A 16,797-nucleotide genomic window follows, 5' to 3' on the forward strand; every position below is an offset into this window, starting at 1 on the left:
AATAAAGAAAATAAAAAGCTGGCCAGGAGTGGAATTGTTGTGCAGGCACTGAGAGCTCCAGCAATAAGCCTGGTGACAAAAAAAAAAAAGAGATATTTTTATTATGTGTATCAAAGAACACTCAAAAGAGTGATGGTAACCATAGTCTGTGAGAAAGCACTTGTAAATGATAGCTGATAATAGACTAATATTCAGAATATTTAAATATATTGAATCTTACATTCGACAGCACAAAAAACCAACTTGACACTAGTGACTCCTTTCCCATTTGAACAGCCATTCTGACCTGAGCCCTCCACATTTCAGACTGAGCCCTCATCTGATGTGAGAAATCAGAGGTAAACATGAGGAAGGGTCTGCAGAGGTGTATTGGGAGAACTTTGGGATAGATTAGGACTTATTTGTGCCTGTGTATACCAGCTGGAAAGGAACTCCTTCCAGATTCTTTCCTGAAAACTACAGACTCCATCCCAGACTTGGTGCTGATGGTCCAGCAATTGACTCACCAGAAACTATGATAGTCTTGACTTTGGCTTTATTGAGGCCAGTGGCAGAGTTGTAGACGAGGCAGGTATAAGAGCCACTGTCACTCTCGGAGACATTATGGATAAAGAGCTCTTGTGCGTCGTATTGCATGGGCCTTCCATTGACCAGCCAGGAATACTGTGCAGGCGGGTTAGAAACTGTGTGGCAGGAGAGTCTCAGCTTTGCCCTTAGATGGTAATAGGAGTCTGAGGGGGAAATGGTGGGGGTGTCCGGGCCATCTAGTGCAAACAGAATAAAGACAGCAAAAAATGAAGAGCTGCCCAGAAGAGAGGAGTTTAGGAGATTATGCCTATGCACAATGTCTAAAATGAGATTGAAAAAGCATTGAAAATGTGGCATGTGTTATCATATCAACTCTTGATTTGCTTCCCAATCTTTGTTTCCACACACTTTTTAGTGTTTTGCATAGTGGTTTCTGTTTCTTGTATGTAAGTCCTGAATATTTTACCCTATTCCCCAACAAATTATATATATCTCTCTCTATTTTTTATTATCTTTATTTATTGATTGGATAGAGACAGTCAGAAATTGAGAGGGAAGGGAGGGATAGAGGGTGAGAGACAGAGAGACACCTGCAGCACTGCTTCACCACTTGTGAAGCTTTCCCCCTGCAGGTGGGGACTGGGGGCTCGAACCCAGGTCCTTGTGCATTATATCATGTGTGCTCAACCAGGTGCGCCACCACCCGGCCCCTATATTCTTTTTTTTAAAACAATTTTATTATTATTATTTTTTTTTACCAGAACACTGTTCAGTTCTGGCTTATGGTGGTGCAGGGGTTGAACCTGGGACATTGGAGTCTCAGACATGAGAGTCTGTTTGCATAACCATTATGCTCTCTACCCTCCGCAATATCTATATTCTTTTCCTTTACTACTTGTGCTGTAGCAATTTAAGCATTTTCAACAATAATTTCTTGAATAAAGCTTTACTTTATTTTTTTAAAAAGAATATAGACACGCTGGTGTCATCAGAGGGAAGGGAAAGTCCTGCTCTGTGTAAGAACACAGTGTCCCTCTAAGTTGGGTCTCACCTTGTGTTAAAAGTCCCAACACCAACTACTGTGCTATGTATCCTTACTCCGAGACACTGACCTGCTCCGAGACACAGACCTGCTCCTCCATCACAGGTTGTGTCTCTGAGCCCCTCAGGACAGAAGCAGAGCCCATTCCTTCCCAGCCGTATCTTAAGGTTGGATCAACTGGATTTGTCTTGGACAGGAATTCAGGACTAGTCTGGGTATGAGTGTGAGGGTATGAGTACTTAGACCTGAGATGGACAGATGTGATCTACCCTGTGACAGTGTGGATTTGGGAAGGTAGCCCAGCCCAGGAAGGGACAGAAGTTACTCACAGAGTATATCCAGGGTGACTGTATCACTGCGGTGGGCACTCACTGGGTTCCGCATTTCACACTCATAGGGTCCTGTGTCCTTCCTTGTGACATGGAGTAAAGTGAGAGTCCTATTGTCCTTGGACAGCTCCAGCTTGGTATTTTCCAGGAGGCTGTGACCATTGATGAACCACAAGTAGTTTGTGTTCTGAATCTTAGGTTCACATGTTAACACCACAGAGTCCTTGTGCTCCACAGGGTGGGTTTCACTGTATCTGATGTAGGGCTTGGGTAATTTCACTGTGAGTACAAAAAAAAAAAAAAAAAAGCAAGTATGCTCTGTGTTTTATCTTTAATTCCTCCAAAGGCATCTTCAGAGTTGGCTCTTCAACTTATTAAAGACAATAAAGCAATTATACATTATTTTAAAGACAAATAACTGGAAGCTCTAAGCTTAGAGAAAATTATTAGGTCACCTGCTCTATCTGTGAAAAAGTACAAGTTTTCTCAGATGTTTTTTATATAGCAGTTTTTTTTGTGGACTGAAGAAATAGGAAGGAGTCAGAGCCCCTAGTACCTAGCTGTTCTTTGAAATCTGAGGTGCTTAAGAAGAAATGACACACAGGCATACCAGAAGCAAGCCTAGAAGTCAGTTCAGTACAGACTGACTGAACATGAAGTCATCAGTTCTGTGTTATGACATTAGTCATTATGACTGTAACTGACATGAGACAGTGACACTGCCAAGGACAGAGTAGAGTCTAGATGGGAAATGATGCAGAAAATAATGGGTGGGGGTGTGTGAGGTAAGAGCTGCTGACTTTGGAGCAGAACCATGAATCTGCCCTTGGAATTTAAAGTCTGTTCTCCCACTGCTGAGGTCATGATTATTTTTCCTGAATGTCACACCATTGCTTTCAAATAGAGAACATTAAACCAATGGTGTGGAAGTAGGCATAAACTTAAAAAAAAAAAACACTTCATATGCTATTTGTGTTTGGCAGTGATGAGATATAAATGTGGGGTGAAGTTATGTTTCCTTTGTGAAAATTATTATACCCTTCCCCAAATCTAAGACTAGTTGAAATCCAATGGTTTTTAATCCTTTTTCTTTATAGCTAGACATAAATAGAGTTATTGGGTTTTTGCTACTTTACTGCTCACTTCTGACAACTCTCCATTTTGAAAGCATAACAAAAACTTGCTGACACATCACTCCTATGTGGTGTATTTCCTGGGATAGTTGGAAAATTGTGCTTTTGTTTTAGAAAGCTCATGTCCTTAAGAAAGTTGCGGTGTTCTGGAGCTCGCCTCCCCAGACCCCTGCCCCACTAGGGAAAGAGAGGTAGGCTGGGAGTATGGATCGATCTGCCAATGCCCATGGTCATCATGGAAGCAATTACAGAAGCCAGACCTTCCACCTTTTGCACCCCATAATGATCCTGGGTCCATACTTCCAAAGGGATTAAGAATAGAAAGCTTTCAAGAGAGGGATGGAATACAGAGTTCTGGTGGTGGGAATTGTGTGGAATTGTACCTCTTTCATCCTATGGCCTTTTTAGTATTTCCATTTTATAAATAAAAATTAAAAGTTGCAGTCAGCCCAGGTTACTATTGATACCACCAATCTGGTTTTCTTTTTTCCCCTGAAAATCCCATCGATTCCCCTGACCCCATGAAACAAAATCACTTTGCTCTTGTTTTCCAGTAAGAATGGATTTGAGAGACCCTGCTTTCCCACTATGACAAATTCTAAATTAAGCTTGCCTCTCTTTTCAAGTACTGATGTGATTGTGTTTCACTTCACTGCATGTTAGCTTCCTGAGCCTAATTTGAGGGACTTATGATAACAAAACCAGTTTAAAAATAATTTATTAGCGCTTTAATATTGATTTACAAAATCACAAGATAACAGAGGTAGAACTCTGTACCATTCCCACCACCAAAGTTCTGGATCCCCAATCCCTCTATTGGAAGCTACATCAGTTCTCTTAAGGTATGATATGCTGTATGAAAACTATTATTTGTACAAATACCTGTCTGCATTTGTATATATTTGCCCATATTCCCCCTCATGGTTCCATCGTCTCTTCCTTTCCAAGTCACACATACACCTATTACTACATTCAAATGTCCCTCTATTTTTCCTCTTCTCTCTCCTGATAGAAGTTGGAGTTTACAGCCCTCTGGTCATTATCCCCCTATCATTTTCTCCCCCACTGGTATTATGGGTCAAAATTCTTGTTGGAGTGCAGGAGGTGGGAGTTCTGGCTTCTGTAATTGCTTTTCTACTGGACTTGGGTGTTGGTGAGTCATTTCATACCCCCATCCTGAAAAGAATTGTTATGAACTTTTTTTTAAGTCAGAGCACTGCTCAGCTCTGGTTTATAGTGGTACAGGGGATTAAAACCTGGGACTTTGAAGGCTCAGACATGAGAGTCTCTTTGCATAACCATTATGGTGGGGGCCAGGCAGTAGCGCAGCAGGTTAAGTACATAAAGTGCAAAGTGCAAGGAAGGCACAAGGATCCCGGTATAACCCCCCCCCCCCCCGTCCCCACCTGCAGGGGGTATTTCACCAGTGGTGAAACAGGTGTTCAGGTGTCTATCTTTCTCTCCCCTTCTGTCTTTCTGTCCTCTCTGTTTCTTTCTGTCCTATCCAACAACAGCAATGGCAACAATAAGGGCAACAAAATGGGAAAAATGGCCTCCAGGAGCAGTGGATTCATAGTGCAGGCACTGAGCCCCAGTAGTAACCTTGGAGGCAAAAAAAGAATTGGCATAACCATTATGCTATCAATCCCAACCCCCAAACTGGTTTCTAGAGATAATTCATCAGTAGGAAGTCTATTAACCAATAATATAAAAGCAGTAGAAATAAAATCAGTAAATATGAGTTGTATTATGTTTTTGAGAAAAGATATCTCTTGTCAAAATTTTTGATAGACAGGTACCAATTTTATGACCAGAAGAGAGTCGACACAGGCATGCTTTGTTTTTTCCTCTTGACTACAAGAATCATAAGTTGGTTGTGTCTACATTTGTCTAATTGAACAGTCTAAGTGAAAGGACAGTAATGGGTGGATCTCACATCAGAAAGCACCCCCACCCTGTGGTGAAGGCCTCAGTGTGAGCACACTGTATGTGTGAAACAGGCTGTAAACCAGTCAGAGGGTGCAGGGTCTGACCAGCCCCACCTGGGAAGGTCTTAGAGCCCCTGGAAGGAACAGAGGCCTCACACTAGTAATACTAGAATGTGAATCAGGAGTTAGAGAGGTGACATGACCTGTGAAGGTTTAGAACTAAAGACGTGTCCTCTGCCTTACAACTTCATAGTGGAATCATATAGAGAGTAGATGTAGGTGTTGGGCTTCCCTGTCAGATGGCTCTTTTTTCCAGTTTTGATATCAGGGATAAAAAGTGTCATGAATGGGGGACACAATGAAAGTTTGTTATTTTAGTAACTTAGAAATCGGTCTGGGAGCCCTACCTCACTAGGGAAAGATAAAAACAGGCTGGGGGTATGGATCGACCTGCCATTGTCCATGTCTAGCAGAGAAGCAATTACAGAAGCCAGACCTTCCACCTTCTGCACCCCATAAGAATTTTGGCCCATATTCTCAGAGGGATAAAGAATAGGGAAGCTTCTATTTTTTTTTTAAAGGTGAAATCACCATTTAAAAAAATATTTAATTCCCTTTGTTGCCCTTGTTTTATTGTTGTAGTTGTTGTTGTTATTGATGTCATTGTTGTCAGACAGGACAGAGAGAAATGGAGAGAGGAGGGGAAGACAGAGAGGGGGAGAGAAAGATAGACACCTGCAGACCTGCTTCACCGTTTGTGAGTTTGTGAAGTGAGTCCCCTGCAGGTGGGGAGCCGGGGCCTCGAACCAGTATCCTTATGTTGGCCCTTGTGCTTTGCGTCATGTGCACTTAACCCACTGTGCTACCACCTGACTCCCTAGGGAAGCTTCTAATGGAGGGGATGGGACATGGAACTCTGGTGGTGGAAACTGTGGAATTGTACCCCTGTCACCTTACAATCTTGTTAATCATTATTAAATCACTAGTAAATAAAAAAAAAAAGAAATTGATCTGTGCTGGATCCTGAGAGGGCTGCTGCTCCCACTGGTTCTTTGTTCTTTCATGCACCTAGACAGGTGTTAGTGGGGAGAGAACAGGGAGTCAGCATCAGGAGGATAATCTGGGGAGACCCTAGGGAGAGGGAAACTATGCAAAGCAGGGGCAGTGCTGGCTGGAATGAAGGAGGCAGAAGAGGGAGGACGCACAAGAAGCAGAGTGAGCAGAAGATTCTTTTTTCTTTTTCTTTTTTAAAATATATATTTATTTATTTTCCATTTTGTTGCCCTTGTTGTTTAACATTGTTGTGGTTATTGATGTCATTGTTGTTGGATAGGACAGAGAGAAATGAAGAGAGGAGGGAAAGACAGAGAAGGGGAGAGAAAGACAGACACCTGCAGACCTGCTTCACTGCTTGTGGAGCGACTTCCCTGCAGGTGGGGAGATGGGGCTCGGACCAGTATCCTTATGCCGGTCCTTGTGCTTTGTGCCACATGTGCTTAACCTGCTGCGCCACCACCCGATTCCCTGAGCAGAAGATTCTAAGGCCATGAGCAGTGGAGGTTGAAGGTGAATAAAATATTACAGGGACCAGGGGTTGGGCGGTAGTGCAGCAGGTTAAACACATGTGGTACAAAGCATAAGGACCAGCATAAGGATCCCAGTTTGAGCCCCCGGCTCCACACCACACACAGGGGGTTTGCTTCACAGGCGGTGAAGCAGGTCTTCAGGTGTCTGTCTTTCTCTCCCCTTCTCTGTCTCCCCTCCTCTCATGATTTCTCTCTGTCCTGTTCAACGACAATAACTGCAACAACAATAACTACAACAACAACAACAACAATAATGACAACAAGGGCAACAAAAAATGGGGAAAAATGGCCTCTAGGAGCAGTGCATTCATAGTGCAAGCACTGAGGCAATATATATGTATGTAATATACATATATATATATATATATATATATATATATATATATATATATATATTACAGAGACCAACAATCCACAGTTGCCCCAGGGGCAGTACCAATGCAGCCCTGAACCTTCCCAATGACTGAATTGCCCCAGATCATCTGGACACAGGAGCCTGAAGGGAACCTAGAAGCTCTAGAGTCTTCTTAGGGCAAGTGGTCAGACAGCAACATAAGTGGTCAGAACCTCCTAAAACTCTTTACCTCTGAAGTGATTGCACATCATTTGTTTATTTACTGACCATTCATTTCACACACCATCATAGAGAATCTGAGATTTTTTACATGTGTCCATGCCAAGTACAGGTGAAGTGGAAAAGGAGTAGTCAAAGTCCTTTCCTTTATTCTCCAGTGGGAGTGACATCCATGTGCCAGGGTACAAATAAGTGATCAGGTCCAGTACAGGGAGGTGTGGATCAGCCACCTGAAGGAATTCCTGGCACTTATTGTGACTGTTAGTGAGGGGAACTGAGTTCTAGAGCCAACAGGAGTAATTTTTTATTTACTGTTATTCCATAAAACAGACTTTCCCTGGAGTTGTGGATGCCTAAGAATAAAAGACCCAAACCAATGACTTGTGTCAGGGTTCACATAGTCCTTACAGGACCCCACCAGGGAACATGGGATGGGGCTGTGAGTGCAGACAGATATATGATGAGTCTGTTTTATCACTAAATCTCTGTGATCTGAGTTCAGAGATTTCATCTCCTTGTGCCTTAGTATCCTCTGAATAAAAATGGTCAGTGGTAAATGGCTTCAGGCTTGTCTTGTCTATGATGAATGTTAAATCATTTGTAATTAATGGATCAACTCTTTTTTAGAGGAGTTAACAAACAATATATTTGTTTATACACACACACACATACACACACACACACACACACATATATTAGAGTTTTACTAATTTAGTGAGAGAAAGAGTGAGTGAAGAGAAAACCAGAGCACCACTTTGGCATATGCAGTGCTGTGGATCAAACTCAGGAGCCCACGCCATGTAAATCTTGCACTATTGTGTTATCTTCCTGACCATAGTATCTGTTACTATCTGTCTCCATGAGAGTCACTTCATGGCCTAATCCCTGACATCTTTTCTCCTTATTCCCTTCCTGGGAATACTGACTTTCCTCTGGAATCTTCTAAGTCCCCAGAAAATTTGGCTAACAGTATGGATACCTTGTCCATCTTTAACCCGAGTTCCGGTGGAGGATTGGACACTTTAACTGCCCAGAAATGGCTCCTGGGATTGTGGTTGGTTTGGTGACTATCTCAGAAACTCCAAGATTCTGACAACAATATCTTTGATATCTTTGCTTTCAGTCAGCCCAGGAGGACAAACCCAACCCTGACATGGGCTCCTCAGGGCTACTGGGACAGGAAGATGACTAGGGGCTTCCTGGGTTGAGCATCTCTGAGAGTATACTAAGTTCCCTTCAGACCTTCCCCTTAGAGACCCAAAGAGTCTTTCTCAGGGTCAGGGTCAAAGAGAGGGGCTCTGAGTGCTGGATGGAGACTGATCTTCCTTTCCTAAGTTACTCCATTAGACTGCTCATCTTTCTGCAGGGAAGATGATACACTGTGGATTTTAGTCAAGAATATGTTCCTATGGAATGTTCTCTATGTGTATGACCTGCTCAGGAGATCAGATCCCACCCTGGGGACTGCATGCTGAGGTGGGTGGAGGACAGAGTCCAGTCCTGGCAATCTTGTGTGTAAAGTAGGTTAACCCACCAACACTTAGAGGTCAGGGTTGGGGGGAGTGGGAGGGTGACTCACAGTATACTTGGAGATGCACCGTTTCATGTTCTACTTCATCAGAAGTCTTTGTGACTTGGATGGTGTAGTATCCTGAGTCTTTCAAAGTGACATTCTGGAGCAGCAGGGATGCATTGGTGTATATTATCTCTCGATGAGTAAATGCAGGCCCAAAGAACATGTTTTGCTTTTTTGTTCCATATGCTATAATTAGATGTTCTATGCGCAAGTCATTTTCAGTGAACCACGAATAGAAATAGCTTTCCACTGGCAGATGGTAGACACGTAGAAGAGCATTCTCCCCTTCAGCAACATTGGGAGGTATTAACTCAATAGTGATTTGGGCAGTAGGGGATGACATCCAGAAGATTAAGAGTGAGACTAGGAGGGAAAGAGAGAAATTGCTCAATATTTTAGCCTTTGAATTGCCATAGAAAGATCAGACATTGGTCTTAAAAAATACTGGGTGGTGGGGAGGTGGGTTTATTTCAGGACTTGCACACATGAGGCTCTGGGTTTCATCCCTGGCATGACGTGCTATAGTGGAACATTGATTTCTTTCTATCTTAGTTTATTCATAAATAAATAAATAGAATACATTGATGAATGAAAAATCTTTTAATAATATTGGGAAATTGCTTATTGAGCAGGTACTAATCCTCAGTGTGTGGGTTGTTTTTACTAGACCAAAATTAAAAGCATGACTTCATTTTCCAGCCCCCCCAACCTCATTCTTTTATTTAGTTTCCTATCGTTTTCCTCAGTAGTCTGCCGAGCTCAGCCCTCACTGCCCTCAGACCCCTGCTCACACTCAGGCATCCTGGGAACTGCCTACCTGCCCACCTGCTCTAAGGACCCTCTGTCTCCACTAGGGGCCCTTTCCATACTCTGTTCCCTTCATGACACTTGTCAGACCTGATCTCACATTCTAGACTCTTTGTTGACTATCTTCTGTCCCATAGAGAATGAGCTCTGGAGGGTAGAGACATGTCTGATTTTGTTGTTCTTCCAGTGGTGGGATGTGACACAAACAGAGCCATTATGTTCTGGTGTTCATCTATCAAAGTCTGACACTGATTGTTGAGGGCTGTGCTTAGTGCCATGCATATACATATAATGATAATTATTTACCAGAACACTGCTCAACTCTGGCTTATGGTGGAACTTTGGAGCCCTAGGTATGAGAGTCTGTTGGTATAACTGTTATGCTATTTCCCCCCACCCTCCACAAGTGTTTTTTTTTTTTTTTTTCCTGTAGGGATACCTCGACATAAATAATCTTTATTTTTAAACAGTTGATTTCAAAGTTTCTTTTACAAGGGTATTTGGGAGAGAGGCCTGAGCACTGTAAAAGCATAAGTACTACCGGGGATCAAACCTGGTGCCTTATGCATTCAGGTGCTTCTCTTTACCCACTCAACCATCTTCCCAGCTTGCTATATGTTGGCTTTATTGAATTAAGTTTTCAAAAAGGATCCTTAGTGATGAATAGCTTGCAGTGAATGCCATTGAGGTTTCAGGTCCTTCACTACCTTCAGGCTGAGAATTTCCAGTTGCTGAGCTCCTGGCCCTTCCCACCCTGCTCCCCAGTCCTCTCACGTGCAAGCAAAATCTTCTGTCATCTCTGAAAGACCTTCCATCCCCAGGAATCCTCAGTGAGTCTCTATTCTCCATCCATCCACCCCCAGGGATGGTCCCTCTCACCTGCCAGCAGGAATCTCTGCCAGGAGACATGCCCTCTGTGGGCAGAGGCTGAGTGGGGATCCATGGGGGCTGCTGCCTGCTGTGTCCTCCCTCTGAGAGAAGAGCTTGGGCTCCAGAAATGATCCCAGCACAGCTGCTCCTGAGTGTCAGCTCTGAGGAGTCTCCTCCCTCTGTGCTCAGCCTCCTACTGGGGAAGGAGGGCTTTAAGGGTCATGTGGTCAGGGGCGGGGTCTCTGTACTCCCTTGAGCCGCCACACATTCCTATCTCCCTGACCCACTCCTTCACCTTTCCCTCAAATCTTTGTATCTGTGTTCCAGAAACTGCTATGGCCTCTCTGCCACTTCTGTTGTGACTCCTCACCTGAAGACACATACACACCTGCTTGGACAAGCAGGAATCCAAGGTTTTCTCCACAGCTCCAGGTTGAAATGCACAGTACCATACCTCCAATCCTCCCTCATCATTTCTGACTTTGCCTTTTAGAGCGTGATCAGGCACTTTTGCCACAGGGATGTCACCGACCATGCACCAGAATCCCTTGTAGAAAGTCCAGGTGACACCTTAGAAATGCAGCTTAGGGGGTCGGGCGGTGGTGCAGTGGGTTAAGCGCATGTGGCACAAAGCGCAGGGACCGGCATAAGGATCCCGGTTCGAGCCCCCGGCTCCCCACATGCAGGGGAGTCGCTTCACAGGTGGTGAAGCAGGTCTACAGGTGTCTATCTTTCTCTCCCCCTCTCTGTCTTCCCCTCCTCTCTCCATTTCTCTCTGTCCTATCCAACAACGAACAACATCAACAATGGCAACAATAATAACCACAACCAGGCTACAACAACAAGGGCAACAAAAGGGGGAAAATGGCCTCCAGGAACGGTGGATTCGTGGTGCAGGCACCGAGCCCAGCAATAACCCTGGAGGAAAAAAAAAAAAAAAGCAGCTTAGCAGCTGCCCAGGCAGCAGGGATGCCTAGCTATGGGAGACCCCTGATGTGGGTGGGGAGCCCCTCCCCCTGTCCTGTGCACAGGGAGAGTCTGCAGATCCTGGGAAGATGCAGATTCTACCCCAGCAGATGTGGGGGATCTGGGAGTCTGTGTCTCCCCAGCTCTCATGGGTTCTGGTCATACTGGGTGTGGAGCTCACTTTCACTGCAGGGCTGATGCTCCTCTGTCCCCTTAGAGGATGACATTCTCTCTCCTTGGTTGACCTCTGCTATTTTCTTTTCCTTTTTTTTTTTTTTTTCCTCCAGAGTTATTGCTGGTCTTGGTGTGTTGGGTTCCTTAGGATATATTCCCAGGAGAGGAATTGCAGGGTCATAGGGTAGGTCCATTTCTAGCCTTCTGAGAGTTCTCCAGACTGTTCTCCACAGAGGTTGGACCAATTGACATTCCCACCAGCAGTGTAGGAAGGTTCCTTTGATCCCACACCCTCTCCAGCATTTGCTGCTGTTACCTTTTCTGATGTATGACATGCTCACAGGAGTGAAGTGGTATCTCATTGTTGTCTTTATTTGCATTTCTCTGACAATCAGAGACTTGGAGTATTTTTTCATGTGTTTCTTGGCTTTTTGGATCTCTTCTGTGGTGAATATTCTGTCCATGACCTCCCCCCATTTTTGGATGGGATTATTTGTTGTCTTGTTGTTGAGTTTGGCAAGCTCTTTCTAGATGTTGGTTATTAAACTCTTGTCTGATGTATGGCATATAAATATCTTCTCTCATTCTGTGAGGGGTCTCTTGGCTTGGGTAGTGGTTTCTTTTGCTGTGAATAAGCTTTTTAATACCTTACTGTATTTCTTGATGATTTCCAAAAGCTTCTTGCTGCATTCATTAGTTTTTTCCATGTATACTATCATGTCATCTGCAAATAGGGAGAGTTTGACTTCTTCTCTTCCAATCTGTATCCCTTTAATTCCTTGCTCCTGCCTGATTGCTATGGCAAGAACTTCCAACACTATGTTGAATAGTAATGGTGATAGTGGGCATCCCTGTCTAGTACCTGATATGAGTGGAAATGCTTCCAGTTTTTCACCATTGAGTATGATGTTAGCTGTAGGTTTGCTATATATAGACTCCACTATCTTCAGGAATTTTCCATCTATTCCCATTTTTTGTAGTGTTTAGATCATAAAGCGATGTTGTATTTTGTCAAAGGCTTTCTCTGCATCTATTGATATGACCATGTGGTTTTTGGTCTTGCTTTTGTTGATGTGGTGGATCACATTGATTGATTTACATATATTAAACCAACCTTGCATGCCTGGGATAAACCCCACTTGGTCATGATGAACAATCTTTTTAATATATTGCTATATCTGGTTGGCTAGAATTTTGTTCAATATTTTAGCATCTATGTTCATCAGAGATATTGGTCCTGTAGTTTTCTTTTTTGGTTGTGTCCTTGTCTGCTTTTGGTATCAGAGTGATGTTGGCTTCATAGAAGCTGGTATTCCAGTGTCTTCAATCTTCTGGAAGACTTTTAAAAGTAGAGGTATTAGTTCCTCTTTGAAGGTTTTGTAGAATTCATTTGTAAAACCATCTCGTCCAGGACTTTTATTTTTGGGAAGATTTTTGATAACTGTTTCAATTTCATTAGCTGTGATGGGCCTGTTCATGTTATCCACTTCCTCTTTACTTAGTTTTGGAAGTTGGTAGGTATCTAGGAAATGGTCCATTTCTTCCAGGTACTCTAGCTTGGTGGCATATAGTTGTTCATAGAAGCCTCGCATGATGTGTTGAATTTCTGCAATGTCTGTTGTGATATCTCCTCTTTCATTTAGTATCCGATTTATTTGGGTCTTCTCCCTTTTTTGTTTTGTGAGTCTGGCTAAAGGTTTGTCGATTTTGTTCACTCTTTCGAAGAACCAAGATTTACTTTCCTTGATCTTTTGTATGGTCTTTTTATTCTCAATGTTATTTATTTCTGCCCTAACTTTGGTGATTTCTGTCCTTCTGGTTGCTTTAGGGTTCCTTTGTTCTTCTTCTAGGTCTTTAAGATGTACTATCAAGCTGTTTATTTGTGCTTTTTCTTGTTTCCTAATGTGTGCTTGTATAGCTATGAACTTCCCTTTCAGTACTGCCTTAGCTGTGTCCCAAATATTTTGATAGCTTGTGTCTTCGTTTTCATTGAACTCTTGAAACATTTTGATTTCTTCCTTGATTTCCTCTTTGACCCAGAGGTTGTTAAGGAGTGTACTGTTGAGCTTCCACATTTTGGGACTATTACTAGTCTTTTGTTGATTGTTAAGTGTTAGTTTAATTCCACTGTGGTCTGAGAAGATGCTTGGGATGATTTCAATGCTCTTGAATTTGCTGATGCTGTCTTTGTGGCCTAACATATGGTCTATCCTTGAGAATGACCCATGTGGATTTGAGTAAAATGTGTATTACAATTTCTTTGGATGAATGACTCTGAAAATGTCCAACAGTTCTAGTTTATCTATCTCTTCATTTAGCTCCCTTATGTCTTTATTGATTTTCTGCCTGGATGATCTGTCAAGTTGAGAGAGTGGAGTGTTGAAGTTCCCTACTATGACTGTGTTGCTGCTGTTAATATATTGCTGTAGCTCTTTCAGTAGACGTTTGATGTATTTATTTAGATGGCTTCTCATTGGGTGCACAGATGTTAATAATTGTTAAGTCCTCTTGGTTGACTGGTCTTCTGAGCATTAAGAAGTATACATTCCTATCTTTTTAAATCTTATCCATTTTAAAGTCTATCGTGTCAGATATGAGAATAGCTGTTCCTGCCCTTTTTTGTGGGCCATTGGCTTGTATGATAGTTTTCCATCCTTTCACTTTGAGTCTGTGTTTGTCTTGTTGAGTTAGGTGGGTTTCCTGTAGACAGCCTATTTTTGGGTTTTATTTTCTGATCCATCTTCCTACTCTGTGTCTTTTAATAGGTGAATTCAGGCCATTGACATTTATTGATATCAAAGATTGAAGAGTTTTCTTGTAGAGTTTTAAAGTGTTCTGATATATGGCCTGTTTATGGTGGTCTGACTGTTTGTTGGAGACCTTTCAGAACTTCTTTCAGGGCAGGCTTGGTGATGGTTGGTTCCTTCAACTGTTGCTTGTCTGAGAAGGTTTTGATGCCTCCATCTAGTCTGAATGACAGTCTAGCAGGATATAGTATTCTTGGTTGAAATCCTTTCTCATTGAGCACTCGATAGGTATCTTGCCATTCTCTTCTGGCCTGTAGTGTTTGTGTGGAGAAGTCGGCTGCTAATCTTATGGGATTTCTTCTGTAGGTGACTCTTTGTTTTTCTCTTGCAGCCTTCAGGATCCTTTCTTTATCCTTATTCCTTTCCATTCTAAGTATGATGTGTCTTGATGTCTTTAAGTCTGGGTTAATTCTGTTTGGGGCCCTCTGGGATTCTTGAATCTTTATGTCTTTGATGTTGTCTAGGCTAGAGAAGTTTTCAGCTATTATGGCCTGAAGAATGCTTTCTTCCTCTCCCTCTCTTTCTTCCTCTGGTAAGCCAATAATGCATATATTGTTTCTTTTGAAGTCATCCCATAGGACTCTGTTGTTGTTTTCAGCATCTCTTAATCTCTTTTTGAGATCTCTTACTTCTTTTTTAGTTGTCTCTAATTCATCCTCAACCTTGCTAATTCTGTCTTCAGCCTCATTGATTCTATTCTCTCCCCTCTACTGTTTTCTGGAGTTCATCTATTTTGTTACCCTGTTCTGATACTGTTTTAGCTTGTTCAGCTAGTTGTGTTCTTAGCTCAGCTATTTCAGCTTTCAGCTCTCTAATAACCTTGACATAATTAATGTTTTCTTCCATAGTCTCATTTGTTGTTACTGTATTTCTGATTACAATACTTTCAAACTCTACTCACTCCTGTGATTATTTCCTTAGCTAGTGTTTGGATGTTGAACTCATTATTTTGTGCTTCACCCATTTGGGGGGCTTTTTGCTGGACTCTTGTCCTGGTATGTTCCTCCATTATTTCTTCTTATTGGTTTAACCATTTTATATATTATGTTATGAGTTACCTCTCTCAGTACTTTTCAAATTACTGATCACTATTGCCTGGGTTGACTTGTGTCTAAGTAAGGTAATTAAATAGTTCACAGTAGTGGAAGTTAACAGTTGTTTCAATAGTATTTTAATCCCTGTGTTGGAGCTCAGTGGTTTAAAAGCCTTTTTCTTTTTCTTCCCTATAGGCTATGGGAGCCTGAGGGCTTTTAAACTACAATTAGGCTTCATAGCTTAATCACTGACTCCTGATCAAGAGATAAAGCAGGGTGTGGCAGAGATACTCCAGTGGTTATGCAAAGAGACTTTCACAGCCCCACCTATGCCACCGAGGTATAGGTCTTCTCCTGAGTTTCCTGGCTAGATCTCTTTCCCCTGGTGTCACTCCCTGCCGCTGCTCCAGACTCTGAGGGCAGTAGCAATGGAGACCCAGAGTTACACTTGGTGAGTCTCCAGGGAGTCCTCTCCTCCCCTCAGTTGTCCCCTTGTTGGTGGAATAGACTGGAGGTGGTGTCTCAGCTGACAAACTGCCGGACTGTTACCTAGCCACTTAATCTCTCCCTAGGCTCCTCTGTGTCACCAGCCACACGTGTTTGCACTCACCTGTGACCTGGTGGGTTCCTGTAGTCATTCCAGTCCTGTTTCTTTTCGGTCCCAGGTGGTCTCCTTTGGTATTCTTAGTTGATCCAGGAGAGGAGAGGAGAGGAGAGGAGAGGAGAGAAAGAGATCTGCTGCTGCTTGTAGCCCTGCCTCCGGAAGTCTCTCAGGAAAAGTTTACAAATGTTGTTGATTGCAAACCCTATTGATTTGATCTTGGGCCCATATTCAGCATAGGATCCTATGTAACCTCTGCATCCCTGTAGGTCTGAGCTCACATTCTGTGGTCATGAGTAGGAATGTTCCAAGCTGCCCCAATTTTGGGACCCATCTTCCTCAGGTGGTAGATAGAATATGTTATCCAGCCTTCTTTCAGAGGGTGGAACATTCTCTATCATTGTTGATCCATATTGAGGGCAAAGTCCTATGGGAATCCCCAAAAGGAATGGGTCCATTATGTTGTTCCTGATGGAGATGACCATTGATAATAGAGAGAGGGATGTATTCGAGGTCTAGTCCCATTATGTACGTTTGGGAATCTCAGGGCTCCCTGACTAGGGCCCCAGGTAATGGGGTGGCCTGGTAGTGACTAAAGAATCATCATTAAAACATGCCAGTCTCTTGTTCTTATTTAGCTTTTGTAGTCCTTGCTTTGATAAGGTTAGCTTTTGGAATGACTGAGGGAAGTGTAATAGGAAGTAGGTGAGGAAGGTATCTAGGTCTAGGTAGAAACTAATTCATTAGGTTATTTATGGTGTCTTTTTAGGTCTTTCTACTTGCTTGATTCATTTATTGACTCACTGCAGACTATTGTGCACTTTTATTTTCAGGTATATATT

The 16,797-nt window shown here is 42.8% G+C and overlaps 1 protein-coding gene across 1 annotated transcript in view; it reads right to left on the bottom strand.

The window, feature by feature from the left end:
• The window catches only part of LOC103122347 (uncharacterized), a 127,881-nt gene that overhangs the window by 59,947 nt on the left and 51,137 nt on the right, over nt 1-16,797 (bottom strand). The window contains 3 exon segments of the mRNA XM_060186420.1: nt 507-764; nt 1,900-2,178; nt 8,700-9,059. Of these exon segments, the coding sequence (XP_060042403.1) occupies nt 507-764; nt 1,900-2,178; nt 8,700-9,059 (897 nt within the window).

This window comes from Erinaceus europaeus, chromosome 2 (assembly GCF_950295315.1).
Source record: "Erinaceus europaeus chromosome 2, mEriEur2.1, whole genome shotgun sequence".
Taxonomy (NCBI): domain Eukaryota; kingdom Metazoa; phylum Chordata; class Mammalia; order Eulipotyphla; family Erinaceidae; genus Erinaceus; species Erinaceus europaeus.